At 41.2% G+C, this 18,268-nt stretch overlaps 1 protein-coding gene across 1 annotated transcript; it reads left to right on the plus strand.

Annotated features, from left to right (window-relative positions):
* Positions 1–710: 710 nt before the first annotated feature.
* Positions 711–18,206, plus strand: SLC3A1 (solute carrier family 3 member 1). The gene is made up of 10 exons (XM_030034670.2): positions 711–1,305; positions 2,531–2,710; positions 4,407–4,561; positions 5,610–5,735; positions 9,094–9,213; positions 10,233–10,357; positions 11,669–11,867; positions 12,699–12,845; positions 15,270–15,386; positions 16,200–18,206. The coding sequence occupies exons 1-10, from the start codon at positions 879–881 to the stop codon at positions 16,638–16,640; spliced, it is 2,037 nt and encodes a 678-aa protein (XP_029890530.1). The 5' UTR covers positions 711–878; the 3' UTR covers positions 16,641–18,206.
* The last annotated feature ends 62 nt before the right edge of the window (positions 18,207–18,268 follow it).

Genomic DNA, 18,268 nt, shown 5'->3' on the forward strand with positions numbered 1-18,268 from the left:
AGGTCATGCAGATGTGTAAACCTGTGCGTGCTTGTGCAGACTTTGGGCAATGCTTTTTCCTGGCTAGAGTAGTATAAAGGGGGGAAAGAGAGAGAAGGGAAAGGTTGCTTTCTTCTAAACAAATTGGAAAAAAAAAAAAAATTAAGTGGGCAGTGGGTTTTTCTCTTGAGTCTTGCTTGTGCCTGTGCAGAGCTATCCTGTCCTGACGCAGGTATAGTTCTGGGTGTAGCAACCTGTCACATGCTGTGAATTGTAGGATCGGTATGTGCTTATCATTACTGCTTAAGAGTTGTGGGTGGGCTGGGTTGGGTTAGTTTGGGGGGGGTTGTTTTTCTAAGCTGTGAGAAACAAAGGGCAACCGGCCTTTGTATTTTTTCTTCTTAGTTTGTATTATTGCTTTGGGGCCAGAAGTTGTCAATACCTCATTCTCTTTCTGTCCATATTTAAATTACTCATTAATGCTCAGACTGCTTCAGGCAGGGGAGACCATGACCAGTCTGGAAAGCTGCATATTTACTAAATCTTTTAGTGGTAAAACCCCCCGAATTTTCCCCTGCTGTCAAGAGCAAGAGAAGTTTCGTGTACCAGAGAGTGCAACAGTAAACATAACTCTGCTTGGCTGCTATGAGCAATAGGCTTACCTCCCTGGAAGACTGTGCTTTCTTGTGGCATTTTGTTATCTTGCTGAAGATGCCTATTATGTGGAAGAGCAGGAGCACTTTGCCCTTTTTGTCTCTTTTTGAACTTTGACTAGTTGGTCAGGATTGATCATAAACCCAGATGCTAATGACGCTGCTTCTCATTTCACTGAACAAAGGTGTGTTGGCAACACTTCCTTGCTGTGGCAGGAGTCTCCAGGACAAGACCCATGAAGTAAAATGGTCGAGGAGGAAGCTAAGAGCTTACCTATGGAGCTGAGCGAGAAGGGAGGTGTGGAGAACAACGGATTTGTTCATAATGAGGCTTTTGATGACAAGGAGATGGATACCAGTAGCCAAGAGGAAATGCCAAAACCACACGTTGTTGATGCGGACCCAGCGGCTATGGAGGAGCCGCTGTTGAAGCCCTATGCGGGGATGCCGAAAGAAGTCTTGCTGAAGTTCTCCAGCCAAGCCCGGTACAGAGTCACCAGGGAGATTCTCTTCTGGCTTATAATTGCCGCTGCTGTTGTGCTTGTGTGCACTACAATAGCGATTATTGCTCTCTCTCCAAAGTGCCTTGACTGGTGGCAGGCTAGTCCTATGTATCAGATCTATCCTCGTTCCTTCAAGGACAGCAACATGGATGGGAATGGGGATCTGAAAGGTGGGTGGAATTTCCATTCTTGGTATGTGCAAAGCTGTGTGGCAGTTGTATGTGTATGTATGTGTGTGTGTATATATATACACAGGGAAAAAAAAAAACCAGAATCATCATAGAGTCCAATAGAGAAAGCCACCCTAATGGAGAAGGGAAGAAAAGTTGTATGACTAATCATTAATGGCAATTCACATTGTCATGAATAAATTTAGCAGTTGCTTGTTCAAGTTGCTAAGTCTAAGCCTGGAGTTAGAACGAATGTTTAGAGGTGGGGCTGAGAGCAGGCAGCAGCACAGTTGCCATCAGAGTAAAGTATCTCCACAAAACTGAGGTCAATCAGGAGGATGGATGGTGCTGAGCACTTATGTCATGTTATTATTGGCTGCCTTTCCACAAGGAAAACTGAGGAAAAATAAAACTGACAAAGAGGAGAGAAAGATGTGTTACTCTTTGTCCATGGTCTAAAAGTTTTTGAGCTCTTATGAATGCATTGAGAAGGGGTTCCTGATACCAAGACACAGTGTCACTTATCAGTAGCTTAGCTGAGACTTTGTTTCAGAAAGGGAAGGCTCAACACTGTAATGGACAATAAATTTCTAAACAGGAAGCGTAAGCTATAATATACTCTGCTGGCAAGTGAAGAGAAGAAACTGTTTCTGTAGTTGCATGCCAGTTGCAACATGTCAGAAAGATAGGAAAGTCTTGGGTTTAAAAATACTAGAGGAGGCTGGAGTGAGGTGCCCTTACAGAAAACAACAGGAAAACCCTGTAAGAGACTTTTCCTAAGGTAGGGAAAACCTGGGATCTTTGCACTAAAATTGTGCTTCCCTTTGGGTGGTCTGAGGATTAATTGATGTTCCTTGGAATGGGAAAGCAGTGCTGTTGCTGTGTTGTAACAAAATATAAGACCTTGTTTTCAAAAGTGAGTGTTAAATTTATTAAATGAAATTGTAAACATTTTTATAATACAGAATAGAAATTTGGTTTGATCTGATTTTTTTTTAGTTCCTGTTTTACCTTCCTTGTAAAAGTGGCTTTGAATGGTTTCCATTCTGTGATCTCATGCCATCCCTGAAGAAATGTCAAGATTGCCCTGCTACCCGAGATCAGTGAAAATGGGATGGTTATGTATCAAAGGGACCTGTGTACCATCTTTGAGCCCACGGCAAACTTATTTCAACAAAAGCATTTTGTCTTTTCTAAACAGATGATGCCCTTTTCTTTTAAATAGGTATCCAAGAAAAACTGGACCATATCATATATTTGAATATAAAAACCATCTGGATCACCTCATTCTATAAGTCCCCCTTGAAAGACCTTGGATATGGAGCTGAAGACTTCTATGATATTGATCCTATGTTTGGATCAATGAACGATTTTGAGAATCTGCTTGCAGCCATACATGACAGAGGTAAGCTGCAACTCCGTGCAAAATAACTATTAAAAAGATGTTTACTCATATTATACAGGTGTACTTTGTAGCACTAGGTAATGGTCTAAGATTTCAGTTTGTGCATCTGGCAATTCCCCCATGGTGGCGTTGAGCAGGAGCAGATGGAGGTGCCAGTGAAGGGTATGTGTTAGCTCCACAGCAACGCAAGCCCTGTGATGCCGTTTCCCACCCTTGGGTGCTGGGGTAGTGCTGGGAGTGGGACCAAAGGTGTGGGGAGCTACAACAGCAGCATCGGGCTGCTGTATGTTCTCTGAAAGGCATGGTCCCCTACAAGGGTGTTTGTGGGTGGGGGGCTGACATACTGTCTGTGGTCCCTTGTGCATGTGATACTGAAAAGCCAGTCGAAGAAACTCTCAAAGACTCGTTTTGGAGTTTTAGAAAGCAGGCATTCTTTATTGCAGTGCTGGATGCACAGGGGATAATTCCAGCTAGCGTGCATGCCACAGCTTGAGCACAAACAGGTTATATGGAGTAACAATTACATATTAATCAGACTAGTATACATATACATAAAAATTATTGTAACGGATTATCATAGTACTGCCTACATCCGATCATGCGCAATGAAGAATTCATCTGAGTTGAAGGGCTGCTTGTATGACCACTGACCCATTTGAGATTCTGTTGGCTGTCCTTGAAGTCTTTGTTCTTGTCCTTGTTCTTTGATCTTGAAGCTTAATGCAGTTTCAATCACATGTGGTCAGTTTCAACATTGTTCTCATCTAGTGTACAGGAACATCTAGTCACAAGAGCAAAGAACTGCAAAACTTATGAGTAACTACCTCTGCTAGTTAATTGCTTGGCTGTACTATTGTCTATTGTTTCAATCATAGTGTTAGTATAAGATTTCTAATAACTATTTACCAAATCTCACTTTTACAGTCGTCTAGCAGCAAACCAGTTTCCACGGCTGGTACAGAATATTAAAACCATCAAAATAGTGAGACGTACCATACAGAATGTATGGACATATGCTATCACATATGGTATGGGCATTGACAGTCTGGGGGATCAAGGCTGAGATACAGTTGTTTCTGGCTGCATTTTATGACTGGCTGCTTTCTGAAGAAAGCAGAAAGACCATTACAGGATTGGAAGGGAACATATGCTTCCTTCCTGCGATTGCATACTTGGTTGGTGTGTTTATGCCTTAGACCAAATGTTTACTCAGGTGTTTCCCCTTACGGCTCTTGGGCTGAATGGAAAATGGTTTGCCAGTCCCAAAAACATTTGGGATTTCAAAAAATGTCTAGTCTTTAGGAAGGGTGAGGAAGAACGTGTGTTCACTGATGCTAGACTGGTGAAGTGCCTTTCCCACTTGGGAGGTGAGAGACAGATGTCGAAGTCAGAGTTAGTGGAAGTGGTTCATAACAGCAGAAATCTGTTCTGATTTTTTTCTTCCCCCTTCTTTCCCTCCCCAGCAATGGGCTGCGGAGAACAGTACCAGCAAGATGTGTTGCAGCTGCTTGCAGACTCTAGTTAGTCTAACTGTGTTGGTAGTCTGGGGCTTTCTGTGGGGTTTTTTGCCTGCCTCTTTTCCCAGACCTCTGGGATGGAAGAAGCCCAAACACTTGTGATACTGCATTAAGAAAAAATGTGAACTTTGTCTTGAAAGGCTAAATTTAATAGGGTTTTTTATGGTTTGACTTTTAAGGGCTAAAGGTGATAATGGATTTAATACCAAACCACACAAGTGACAAACACCGATGGTTTCAGCTGAGTCGCAATCGGACTGGGAAGTACACGGACTACTACATCTGGCAGGACTGCACACAGACTGCTGGTTCAGTCACTCCTCCAAACAACTGGGTAAACACGGGAAAGGACGTGTGCAAATCCCAAGCTGGATGCAGGCTGCTGCATAGCAAAAGCAGCTGTAACATAATTGTCCCAATGTATGCTGGGTTATAAATGACTGTCGAGATGTACAAACTGATGTTACTAATTGAGCTAGTGCAGATTAAGACTTAAATGAGCTCAGAGGGGAGGAGTTCCTATTTCAAACAGAATTTAAAAAATTACTTTTGTTTCTTTACCTCAGTGTTAAATCTTCACTCACTGAACAAACAAAAAAGGGATAGTTGTGTGCGAGCTGTTCACATGTGCCCCCTTCTGTGTCTGGGTACTCTGCTCTAGAAACTTCAGCTCAGCTCCTCTGAAATCATAGTTGGTGGGAAGGGAAACAAAACAGTGTGTTGGCTTCCTTCTTTTTTCTGGAAGGTGATCAGGCCAGAAAGCGTGTTGCCTATTTCAAATATATTTATTTGAAATTTGAACTGATGGGTGCATGATTAGGAACTTGTGTGTTCTAAAAACTCAAGGTGGAATTAATATTTTGTACCAGCTAGTATAATTTCTCTTTAAACTTTGAGTCTTAAGAGCTATTTTAGCTTTTGGAATCTTTTATTACAGAGATGATGATAAAGTTAACATTTTAATATGCTGACTGTTGTTGGCACTTCAAAGGGATAATACCAGATTGCAGAAAGCTCTAAGTTAACTAAAGCTATTTTTAATAAGTTTTAGGAAAAACAATTCCAAAAGAAATGTTCCCACCCATGTTTTCCCCTCTATTCTGAGTAATTCCTAGTGAAAGTCTACTTTAAAAAACAAACAAAAATACCCCCAGAACATTGAACAAGAAATATATGTGGTGAAGCACAACTAAAGGGAGAGCAACGAGCAGGAGAAGGAAATGTAAAATATAAGCACCAAAATCTACTCAAAATTTAGGCCATTGATTAGGCATTTTGTGCTTTATTATATGCTTGTAATGCATCACATATTAAAGTATGCATAGGAGTAAATGTTTGTTAAATTAGGAGTTCTGATTACCCCCCCTCCCTTATATGAGCAGGTGAGTGTCTTTGGGAATTCCAGCTGGCAGTTTGATGATGTGAGAAAGCAGTGTTATTTTCATCAGTTTGGGAAAGAACAACCAGACTTAAATTTTCGCAACCTTGCTGTCCAACAAGAAATCCATGTAAGTATGTAACCCACTGCTGCTGTGCCAACAGCAAAGCAGCTATTTCTGCACTTAATTTCTCTGATTATTTGTGCTACATGATTTACAATCTAGTTGGAAGTAATTCAAGGATTGCAGCATATGTAAACAACTGAAACAAAAAAGTGTCTAGACAAACATTAAGTTTATAAGCAAAATTCAAGCTTTATGCTGTAATGTTTCCAGTATTGGAGCTACTTTGCTTAAAGTCTTTTTAATTAAAAAGCAAACAGGCAACCAAAAAAAAAAAAAAATCCAAATAAAATTGTCCTTGAGTGGAAGTATTGGCAGTGGGTGGTGTTGCAGTCCTCTGGATTTTAAGAAGATATGACTATTGCTTTTTTTGTTTAAGTCCCCTGCTCTCACAAGTGCCTGGCAAGATCTTGATGGGTTTTTGAAACAGGCTATTGCACTTTACAAGGAGCTCCCTTTCCCTTTTTCTTCCCACTAAAGACTATCTTAAAATTGCTTTGGTGCTTCAGGAGCCCTCTACTTTCCCGTCTAATCTTATTTGCAAACTGTTCATAGTTAGCTCTCTATGAATGAAACCTGTCTTTCAGCTGAAATAGCTTTTCCCACCCTTGTTTATGCTTATTTGTTTTTCAGCTCTGACAACATCCCCCTTCAGCATTTGTTAAGATTAAATGGGGGGGGGGGGGGGGCTTTTCCAATCATCCCTGAAGTGAGAGACTCTCTGTCCCTTTGTTTAGCTGCTACTTACTCCTCGGAGTGCTTCCAGCCTGAGGATTTTCTCAAATGCGGATGGCCAGAATTAAACAAATTGAACAGAAAAAATGTCTGGGCAGAACCTTGTACAGTGGCATAGATACTTCTCCCTCTGTGTCCTAGGATTGCTGTTGCTTGCTTTGAAGTTGGTGCTAGTACTCAAGTAATCCAACGTGACTGCTGTCTGGAAGCAGTTAACTGCTTTCAGCTCTAGTCTCCATCAAGAGCCAAGAATGAAGGCACTTAGGGCGTTTGAATGTTGTATCAAGGACAACAACTAATGGAAGGATTGATGTGGATGGTAAAGCAGCTCTCGAACTGAAGCCTGTGCTGAAACAGAACTGAATCACTCACTTGGAGAGAATTTTTTGTATCTGTTGATACAAGGAGCTGTTAATTAGCCAGTCAAATGTGGGAATAGCACCTTGTTTTAGCAAAGAGATATTTGCATTTTCAAGAAAGCTAGGAAATGCTGATTTGAATTACAAGGAATGCCTGGGCTTGTGGATAAGGGGAGATAGTGAGTTTCAATCTGTCCACATCTCTGATGACTTTACAGGGGAGAGAGACAGATAGCCATCACAGCACGAGTGAGTCACCAAGGTAAGGGGGTGGTGCTCTCATGAAACCTCATGCTTGTCTGCATCATGTCTCCCAGCAGACAATGTAGAATTCATAAAAATATGGAGAAGTGGGCCTGAACATGGGGAGTCTGACAATTGCTGCTTTTTTCTTTTTTTTTTTCCCTTAAAGCTATACCCCATGAGGTCATACAGCTACCTCAAGTGTTTTGATGTAGTTCCTAAGTGTTTGCTACTTTGTACTGTTGAATTTTGGTGCACTTGGCAGTAGTCTTCACAGCTGCCCAGTAGTACTGTGATGGTCTCACTGTCTGTGGGGCGTCTCCCCTTCCTGCAGGTACTGTGTGTGCATGAAGAAACAAAACACTTTTGGTCATACTTGTTAACTAAAGCATGAAATGAGACTGCTTTTGAGACTGATCCTTGAAGAATTCCACCAGTAACCTCTCTGTCTTGATACTTCCCTTAACACCATGTCTTGCCACTTCCACCTTTTTTCCTAGTATTGCACATATTTTTCAATGGTCTTGCCTAACTTTTTTTTTTAATGGTACCAGATAGATTACTGAAGCTCCAGTAGCAAATAGATGCTGCATTTCCTATGCAAAGAAATGAAATGAAAACTAGTAAGTTTGGCCTGGTAACACCAACCTTTGGTAAATGCTTATGAACATTAATTGTTCCAGCATGTTAAAGAATAATCTTTGTCTAGTATTTTAATTAAAAATCTTGTTTCAGAAGGTTAGGAGGACTGAGCAGGAAGCAAATGGACTCCTCTGGAGAAGCTCAAGACTTTGGTTTAGCAACAGGGCATGCAAGAGAAATGAAACTTAGCAGCCAGCATGTTGTAGCTTTCATGCATAAATAAAAATAGATTTGTTGTAGTGAGTACCACATTGGTATTAGATATTTGCACTGCTGATACCTTGTGTTTCTTTTGTGATGAGCACGTGCATAAGCATGAATTAATTTTTGGTGGATTCGGTATTGGACAGACACCATATCGAGAGCTCCGGTTTTCAGAATGGCTCTATGAGAAAGTACAGCTCAGTAAGGCAGAGTCTATTTGCCAAATAAAAATCTGTAAAGCATGAGTGCGGACTGGTTCTACTCCAGTCTGTTGAGGCAAGTGTACTGCATACATTTAAAAAAAGGCAATTCAATAGCTGTCTTTAAAAAAACAAAACAAACAAACACCACCACCAGCCCCCCCCCCCCCCCCAACAAACAAACAAACAAACAAAAAAACAAAACCACAAAAGCCCCAAACTTGTCCTTGGATGAAGAAAAGTATCTGGTCTAAAAGAACGCTTGCAGAAACCACTCAAGAGGAACTGAACTTTAGAGTTGTTTGTTGAAACTAGAGCAATTAAAACTGTAGTAATATAATAGCTACTGAAGTAGGATATAATTTTACTAATAGTCACTAACCTCTGAATTTGATAGTGAAATCATGAATTGATAGCAGTTAACTTGGACAGTTTTTCATGTTATTGCAAGTCAACAAATAAGCCTGAAAATAAACTAAAAACTTTCACATCAGTCAAATAAGAGAGAACAAATGTTTTAAGAGCTCTATTGTATAAAAAGAAAATTGGTGCCACGAGGTCTATGCAGAACAACATATTCTTGCATATTTGAATCCATGTGTTCTAATTGTGTGCAACCATGACAGGTGTTCACCAACATCAGCGCTTAGCACTAGCCCAATTGTTTTGATGGATGAGATGGGAAATGGCTTTTAGCAAGGCATGCCCTGGCTTTGGTCTTCTGAATTACTGGAGAAGTTACAGAGACCAGTTTTTTTCTTTTTTATACTGGATGAAATAATTAGATATGCTTGATTTAGATCTTAGTTTGACTTTAGATCGACGTGACTCACTTTAACTTCTAGTAAAATTTGAAGTACAAATTAAAAAATAAATTGTTACATATTAATACCTCCTAACAGGTTTATTTTTCTTTTTAAGTATATACTATTTTGAATGGGGTGGGCTCACTTGGACTTCTCAATTTTTACCTTTGTCTAGGATATTATCAAATTTTGGCTCAGCAAAGGAATCGATGGATTTAGTTTCAGCGCTGTTAAATTTCTTTTAGAAGCAACACATCTTCGAGATGAGCCTCAAGTAAACAAGTCCCAGAATCCAGTAATGTATATGTTGTCTTTGCTTTTTTTCCTGTATTTCCTACTGGGGCGAGAGAGTGTATGGTTTTACTCTTTCGGGTCTTAACTGTGGCTTTAGGAAGACTGGGTCAGCCGTGTCCCTTGGGAGGGAGGTGGCTCCCAGGCGCTCTGCAGAAGGAGCCCATACAAGAAAGAAGCCCCTGGGCTGAGGACGTATGTCAGTGAGATACCTGCAAGGAGGAGTGCTGTGGGCGGGAGGAGAATTGTCCATATACACTTCCCATTTCTGTTCTGACACTGTTGCTTTGAATTTTCTGTTTAAAATAATTTGCTTTTCAATTTACATTCTAAAAAGACCAGTCTTGTGATTTTAGTAGTTGATTGGTTGTCTCTGGGGAGCCCACTACAGGACATAAGCTCAGAGCTCTTGCCTGCTTGGGATTCTGTAACAGCCACTGGCATGTATTTCTTCTACATTGCTAGTAGGAATCAGAGTAAAACAAAAAACCTCGTATTGGCAGTGTGTCACAGTGAGAGGTGGCCAGACACATTCAGAAGCATGCGCTCTGTTATTTATGCTGTTTGCTTTTGCTGAAGTAGCAAACTTGGTGACATTCCCAGATAGTGCCAGCACTAAGACACCATTCCCATGTGGAGTTTGGGATCACATAAAACTGGTCAACCTCCACAAGTATCGTTGCCTTTATAAGTTACCACAACAATGTTGTCCATCTTCCCAGCCTGGTGTGTGGCCACAGCACCTGCTGTGCTTGCTGCTGCAGATGGGCTCGGTTGATTAGTGCTGCGGGTGGACTCTACCTCCTGAAGGATGGGATCCAAAATAATTAGCCCTCTTCTAACATATCTTTAGAGTTCCCCAAGTGCAGTTCAGCTCTGTGCTGTTAGTGTTGGTATGCTAAACTCATTTCAGTTAAAATTTTTCTGGACTGGTGCATTGTCTCAGGAAAGGATGGGAAGAATTTGGAGAGTTCTGAAATCTAAAATATTGGTGAACTAATGGGAAATATTGTATTCTTCAAGGAGAGTATCACAGCTTATTCTCAGCTCTACCATGACTACACAACTATGCAAGTTGGTATGCATGATATCATCCGTAGCTTCCGTCAAACCATGAATCAGTTCAGCAGTGAACCTGGCCGATACAGGTAATCATTATTACAGCTAGTGAATTTCTCTCTAATATTTATCACCCTCTTGCTAGCAATAAAATGTTTTTTTAGTAACATATACCACAAAAAGTTTTCTTCCTTAAACGCAAATAGCGGTGCATAGGCTATGCTATCTTCTCCCCAATGTGTGAAGGGAAGGAAATGAATTGGTCTCGGTAGCTCTGTGGTATCTACAGACTGTACAAGAATGGGCGACCATTCAGCTTACAGAGACACTGTAATTAATCAGCCCTGTGGCTGATTTATGGTGTACTATTAATAGTGCAGTTCATGTCAGACTCACAGTCAGAGATTGTTAAAATCACAGAATGATTGAGTTTGGAAGGGACCTCTGGAGGTTATCTAGTCCAGCCCCCCTGCTCATCAGGGCCACCTAGAGCCAGTTGCACAGGAATTTGTCCAGATGGCTTTTGAACATCTGCAAGAATGGAGACTCCACAACTTCCCTGGGAAACCTGTGCCGGGGCTTGGTCACCCTCACAGTGAAAAAGTGTTTCCTGGTGTTCAGAGGGAACCTCCTGTGTTTCAGTTTGTGCCCATTGCCTCTGGTCCTGGCACTGGGCACTATTGAAAAGAACCTGGCTCCATCGCCCTTGCACCCTCCCTTCATGTATTTACATACGTTGATGAGATCCCCCTAAGACTTCTGTTCTCCAGGCTGAACAGTCCCAGCTCTCTCACCCTCTCCTCATAGGAGAGATGCTCCAGCCCCTTAATGGTCTTAGGGGCTCTTTGCTGGGCTCTCTCCAGTATGTCCATGTTTCTTTTGTACTGAGGAGCCCAGAACTGGACACCACACTCCAGGTGTAGCCTCACCAGTGCTGAGTAAAGGAGAAGGATCACCTCCCTCAACCTGCTGGGAACAGTCCTCTTAATGCAGCCCAGGATACCATTAGCCACCTCTGCTGCAAGGGCACATCACTGGGTCATGTTCAAATTGGGATGACCCCAGGTCCTTTTCTGTAAAGGAAAACATGGAAATTGCTGGAATGGAGTGTGTGGATATGGATTCAGAAAGGCAAGACTTCAGTCAGATACTTGCAGCCTTGCATTGACTCTTGTAGATTTTTCTTCAGAAATTTCCAAGAAATATATCTTCTTGTCTCCTTGTCTGCTTTACAAAATGTTGTTTCTCTCTATTAATCTTTTTTGATGGGGAGGCAAGAAGCAAACGTAATTCTTAATGCTGTGTTATTTTATATTTATGTCCAACACCATTCCTAGCTTCCTTCTGCTCTGTGCAAACCAAGAATGAGCCAAAAGAGGTATTTGTGCACTTCTTTGTAGATTTATGGGTTCTGATGGTGATGAAAAGGAAGACATTGAGGCAACAATGATGTATTATGGAGCAGCTTTTATCCAAGAAGCAGATTTCCCCTTCAATTTCAACCTAATTAACATGAAAAATCTATCAGGCAACAGCATTTTTGAAGCTGTCAACTTGTGGATGAAAAACATGCCTGCAGGAAAATGGCCAAACTGGGTGGTAAGAATCCTAGACCAACACTTACAGGAAGGGCCTGTTCTATAGCTGATAGAAACCTATAGGTGGTAGTTCCTCTAACAGTGATAGGACCGTCCCCCCTTCGCACACATGTTGATTTCAGTGGGATCAGCAGCAGCCTGAGCCCATGGCTGAGCTGTAGTAGATACCCATGTGAAACTCTCAGCTGCTGTAGTTGGAGTCATTGGCATTGGACAGCTGGCTGGCTGTCCTGCCCTTTGATAACAGTTACACTCCCTGTGCAAGGGTGACAGAAGGGAATTTATGATCATGCCTCTCCCTCGGTGTCTAATGTAGTATGGGGCATTGGCTTAAACCACCAGTGAGGATGGGATTGGTACAATTATCTTTGGCTGTAAACTGACTCAGTGCAATAATGGATTCTGGAGACAACCTGGGGCCAGGGAACAACACAGCGGGAAGCTGAGGGCAGTTAACTTAAAACCTTGCTGGTCTTTGCTAGGGAGCATGTTTGGGATATGCAAGAGGTATTTTCAAAACAAGCACCACCTTCACACAGTGGAGGAAATGACAGAAATCTTGAGGGAACTGTAATTGTGGAAAGTTGTTAATTGTCATCTCTCCTCACTTCTGCCTCGTGTGCTGCTGGCAGGGCTTCTGTGTACTAAATTATTTGGGGCAGAATTTTGTACTGGCACCAAGATAAAAAAGATAATTGCCCTCACAGGCCTGGAGGGGGAAGAAAAAAGAAAAAGAAAAAAAAAACAACCTACTACCTTGTTGGATTAGTTAACCAATTTCACATATGCATGGAATTTTATAATGTGTTTAACAGAATGATATTTTCTTCAGGTTGGAAGTCCTAACGCTGCTCGGATTTCATCTCGGATTGGGAAGGAGTACATCAATGTTATGAACATGCTGCTTTTAACCCTCCCTGGTACTCCTGTAACTTACTATGGTGAAGAAATAGGCATGGAGAACATTGCATCAGAAAATGTAAGAGCGGATAAACTCTGATCCTGTTGTTGTTTAGTTCTGAGTAACAGATGTTTCAAAAATACGAGAACTTTTGTTTTGTTAACCAAATGCAGTCTTTCTCACTGTTTAGCTGGTTTTCTGTGTTCCCCATGGCAAAATCATTGGACAGCACATGGAAATGGCCAGGCCAGAGACCAGAACCAAGGCCTTCCTGTGTGTCTGAACTGCTAGACTGCAATCATGGTCCCTGATTTCTGTCCTCTGCCAGATCGGTCTTGCGTGGTTTGCAGTGGTGTTGCTTTGTTTCACTTCAGCAGAAGGGGCAGCAAGTGCCAACACTGAGCCTGGGCTAGTGGTTAGGAGAGGTGTGTTGCAGTCATTGAAGGTAAGAGGAATTGAGTCTCTGTCCTTCCTCCCACAGAAGTACCCTAGTCACTATGTCAAAGTCCATTATTTCCTGGCTGCTATTTAAAGGACATCAGAGTTCATGAGAGACCGTAGCTACAGTCACCATCTTCTGCTGACTGCTTTGCTCTGACTGTGTAAAGGCACCTGCCTAAGCCACAGCCCTCCACAATGTGCCCAAGCTCTGAAGAAAGGATCTCCAGAAAGGGGTGGGAGTGCAGACCAGCCCCTGCTTAGTATTGCCTGGTGGCAAGCAGAAGTGGCTTCTGCTTGTCACACAGGGGTTTTTGATTTGTTTTTTAGATCTGTTTTTCTAAAGGATTTAGGTACCTGAGCCTGGGAACCAGGTGGCTAGCTCACTTGATCATAGTAACACATGACAGGATGTTTGTTAGTTTACAGAAATTTTCAGAAGTTTATTCAAGGTCAAGGGATTAAAACAAAGTCTCTGTGCCTTTCACACTGTGCTGACCTGCATAACTTAAAAGCTTTCACGTTCAGCCCCTGTAATTTCTTGTCTCTTCTATGATCATACCTGACTTCTGTTGTGTCTCATTGCCCGAGATGCATGGGCATGACTGGAAAAAGTCATGCCCAAAAGGAACAGCTCAGCTCTGCCTCTCCTGACCATATCTGAGCACCATGAGAACATGGTCCTATGGCAAATGCTCTGGAAAGCCTCTGGTAGGAATGAGACAGACTCCAATGATGTTACCAACACTGTTGGCTAGCTTTGTATCGAAGGGAAAGAGGTACTTCAAGAAGCATGGGATCATCGCCAGGTTTGTCTGATTCAGATGAGGGGAAATGATTCTCTGGTTTAAAAGGAAATCTCATTTTTTCTGAGAAACACCTAGGTCAAAATATCTCCTGCATTTTCTTACTGCTGCTGATTACTGCTGACAGAATGATACTCTCCAGAGAAGTGGCTTGCCCTTGACACCTTGGGGTTTACTGTTTTTCAGTGGCTACCCTGTGGCTCACAGCTTTGTAACAATGCAAAACCACTCTTCACTCAATCTGGAGAAGAAGATTCCCTGATTAATGAGTGTCTTAGAAAGATGGAGAGTATTTGCTCAGGGTATAGTTTTTAGCCCCAGCATTTGAAACACTTCAGGAGAAGCTTGAAGAGGTAAAGATGAAAGGGAGCATTACCAGTGTTGAAAACTTAGGATTTTTTTTTTTTCCCCTGCTTTTCAGAACATGCTAAAAGGAGAAACCCGTTATTTGTAATGTCACAAAGCAAAGTGACAATTTCTTTTGTTGAGCTGCTGTTCTGACAGATTGTATTGAAAAGTGGCCTTTATATGAAAAATAGTTTTCATGGAAAACAAACACTCCAAGTATGTGCAAAATATTTTATGCCCTCTTATATCATTAAGTTTAAGTGTCGGATCTTTTGGCAGCTCTTCAATAACAATGAGGAAGCTTTATCAGAATTTTTCTGAATTCTTCAAAATGAGAACTTCAGACTTTTTACATTGACACTTTTTAATCAGCTAAAAGCTGGTTTTCAATAGTTTTTGCACTTGGGAATAATTTTATCTTTCTAACACAAACAATCCTGTCCAAATTATACCCCTTGCAAATGTAAGCTTGAAGAGTTCTAAGGTGAAAAGTGTGATGGTTACAAAAGAACAGACACTGAAAAGCATTTACTAGTTGTTTACTGTTATTTTAACAGCATCTCTTCTTAGGACTCATATATTCACTCACTGCATGTCTAGATATTTATCAGAATATCCCAGCTGTCATTAGTAAACTTTTATCCAACCATCTGTTGCAAGGGGAGGCAATTCTACTGGAGTCATTTGGGAATTTCACATTTTACCCAGTGATGCTGTATCCATGAGACCATCCATTCTCCATTTCAGGAACTGTCTTGATTCTTATTTTCTCTTTAGATTTGGAGCAGGATTATATCCTCCTTATTAAACCAAAGAAAGCAATACTGAAATGGCAATCATTTGAAAGATGTGAGAACATGCTATTTAAGGGATAACTTCTTAATATACTAATTGCCACTTTATTTTCTAGGTGACCTTTCCAGAGAAATCCCCCATGCAGTGGAATGGCAAAGTTAATGCTGGTTTTACTGAAGGCAACAGTAGCTGGTTACCTGTTAACTCTGACTACCAAAGTGTAAATGTTGAAGTAGGTACCTATGTGTGACAAACTAATAGTCTAAAAGTATTGTAATGTATCTATTTTTCTCTGACTTCTTTTACTTAGTGGGAATTGGCAGTAAGAACAAACTCAACGGAAGAAAAAGCACTGAATACTCACAGTTCTTATTAGAACAGGAAATCCTTGCACCAGCAAGGGGCCTACTTCATCTATATTAATTTAAGCAGACCAACTGCAATTATGATGCAGATGTGGCAATTTAGCTCTTTAACATCCTTTTAATGATTTTAATATGAAATTGAAATCTGTTTTGGTTTTTTTTTTCTTTTCATTTCTGTGACTATAGAAAGCACTGGCCTTGTAACAAGAACTTAACATAGACCATCTCTAATGTAAGTAGAGCAGTGAATCAAATAGATTTTGCTGATCTACAGTGCTGACCAGAATTGAAGACAGAAAAGAATAAGACAGGAAAAATATGAAACAAACCCTGTGACTTCAGTAGATTAGACTCAATGAAAAAAGTTCAGTATCAAGCCTTGAATGGCAGTGGCTTTCTCCCAAATAAACGGTACTGTAAGGATGCTGTGGGAGGAAGAAACAGTGCTGGCGAAATTCTGTCATGCCTAGTAACATCTGTCTCTGCCACTCCACAAATGCCAAGGAAGTGCCTAAGAAAAAGCAGTTTTTCAGTGGAATTCGCAGACAAATTTGAAGAGATAATTGTCAAAACAGAATCCTAATGGGTGTGTTCTCAGAAGACTGTGTGGGTGTGAGAGGTAAGTAGTATTTCCTACATTCAGTGCAACAAAATGACCCTCTTAATGCCTACTGTTGCAGATCCAGATGACCTGGTCCAACTCAACCCTGAATTTGTACAGAGAGCTAACTTTACTTCGCAACAGTGAGCTCCCCATTCATCGGGGGTGGATGTGCTACATCTGGAATGACAGTAATGTTTTTGTGTATGTGAGGGAATTGGATGGGTTAGACAGAGTCTTTATGATGGTTCTCAATTTTGGGCAGGAATCGACAATAGACTTGAAAGCTATAGTTCCTAACCTTCCATCTGAAGCTATTATAAGACTAAGTACTAATTTTAGCAATGCTGGTAAAGCTGTCAATACCAAACTAATTAAAACTGAAACGGGAGAAGGCCTAGTCCTCGAATATAAAACAGCAAAGCCTGTTCATGCTATGGAAGCTTTTCAAGGAAAATGTTTTGTGGCAGAAAAAGCTTGTTATTCCAGTGCTTTCAATTTACTCTACGTGAATTGTTAAGTGCAGGAGTAGAGTAACCAACTTTCATGTTAATTTAGAAAATGTTGGCTTCAGGGAAATGCTAAAAATTTTCAGTTTTCTTTGGCTTTTAAAACTTTGTGTACAAAATAAAAGTCCTGAAAAATAGAACAGATACCCAATAGTCTTGCATCTGTACTGGTGATGAAGTAGTATGGTATAAACTCCCCCTTAGCGTCTGTGGAGAAAAAACATAAACCTGTCCTGTTTAAGTGTGGGTATTTTTGCGAAGAAAAGCAACAGTTGCTTTCTGGGTGCTGCCCCTTGCGGTTGCTGGTCATTAAGAGCTCCAGTGGAATCCAAAGCCTGTGGCAATTCATACTAACTTTTTGGAAGTCTGTAGACTTGTAAAACTTATTCTAAAGGGGTGGTCCTATATTTGTTAAAATAGGTAAAAGCAAGCAAGACTAATATATAAAGTTGTGATGGCTTACCTCTTCTCTCAACTCTTAACAGCTCTGATTATCCTCAAAGATAGTAAGAAAAAGAACAAAATATAGCTAGTATGTCTAATTCTACACTCAAGACTGTGTTGCCAATTGATTCCCCCCCCTCCCCTGCTGCTGAGTCAGAATACATTTACAGTCTCTTCTTTCTTTTTCTACCCTAAGGTTGAGGTGAGGTGTGCATACATTAGTTCAGAGTAAGCAAGTGAAACAACTCTACTGAATGTCACACTTGCTCATGTTTTGTTTTGTATTTGGTGCACCTACAGTGGTTTATGTAACACAAAGGAAGGATGAGCATTTGACTTGGTGCAGTCTGTTTTGGACACGGGGGTGATCTGGGGAACTCTGTTTTGGTTTGAGGACCTTATTGGCCACATAGTGTATTTTCCACCAACTGCTTGTACCAGTTGCTGTTTCTAGGTGCGCACCATGCATCTATCTTGACAAGCAACATGTTAACAGCTTTGTGTCTTGCTCAGAGGTCAGCTAAGCTATGCATCAGGCTGCTTTAGTGGGGGTGTTGTTTTTGTTTTATCCTTTGGAGAGACTTGTGGCATCTCCTTCTGGGGCATTTGTCTTGTCTTCTGGAGGGACTTTGGCACCTCCTTTTTAAGATTACCATGCTAGTTAAGGTAACTGCAAGATTTTGAATCTACTCAGATGCAAGAGCTCTGCTAAAATTCCTGTTCTTGAGAGTCCAATTCCTTTGCAGCTTGTTCGATCCCACCATAGGATCAGTACACTATGGCTGCTGTGTAGCTAGGAAGGGCAGTAGTCATCATCACCTATGTATGGGAATTAGTTTTAGAAGACCCTAGTGAGACCTTTAAATCAAATACTTCTTGGGAGTTTTACTGCCTTGTGTAAAACATGGTCTTGGAAGAGAGGTCTTAGACTGGAAAGGCTGCCTGTACAAAGTGCATGTACTTCACATGTTAGGCTTTACGCACCAACTGTTGTGCTTCCACTCCACTTGTATAGTGCTGCACTGATGGCTTGTGTGAACAGAACTGTACTGAACAACTTGATTAATGCAGGTGGCTACTTCTGTACTATCTGGCAGGGGAGAAATTCAGCTCTTAGTTTGTATGTTTATAAGCCAGTTCCACACCCAACTTTGAATTTCTTGTTTGCCTATGCCTATAAAGCAGGGATCCAAGA

This window comes from Aquila chrysaetos, chromosome 13, assembly GCF_900496995.4.
Source record: "Aquila chrysaetos chrysaetos chromosome 13, bAquChr1.4, whole genome shotgun sequence".
In the NCBI taxonomy this organism is placed as follows: domain Eukaryota; kingdom Metazoa; phylum Chordata; class Aves; order Accipitriformes; family Accipitridae; genus Aquila; species Aquila chrysaetos.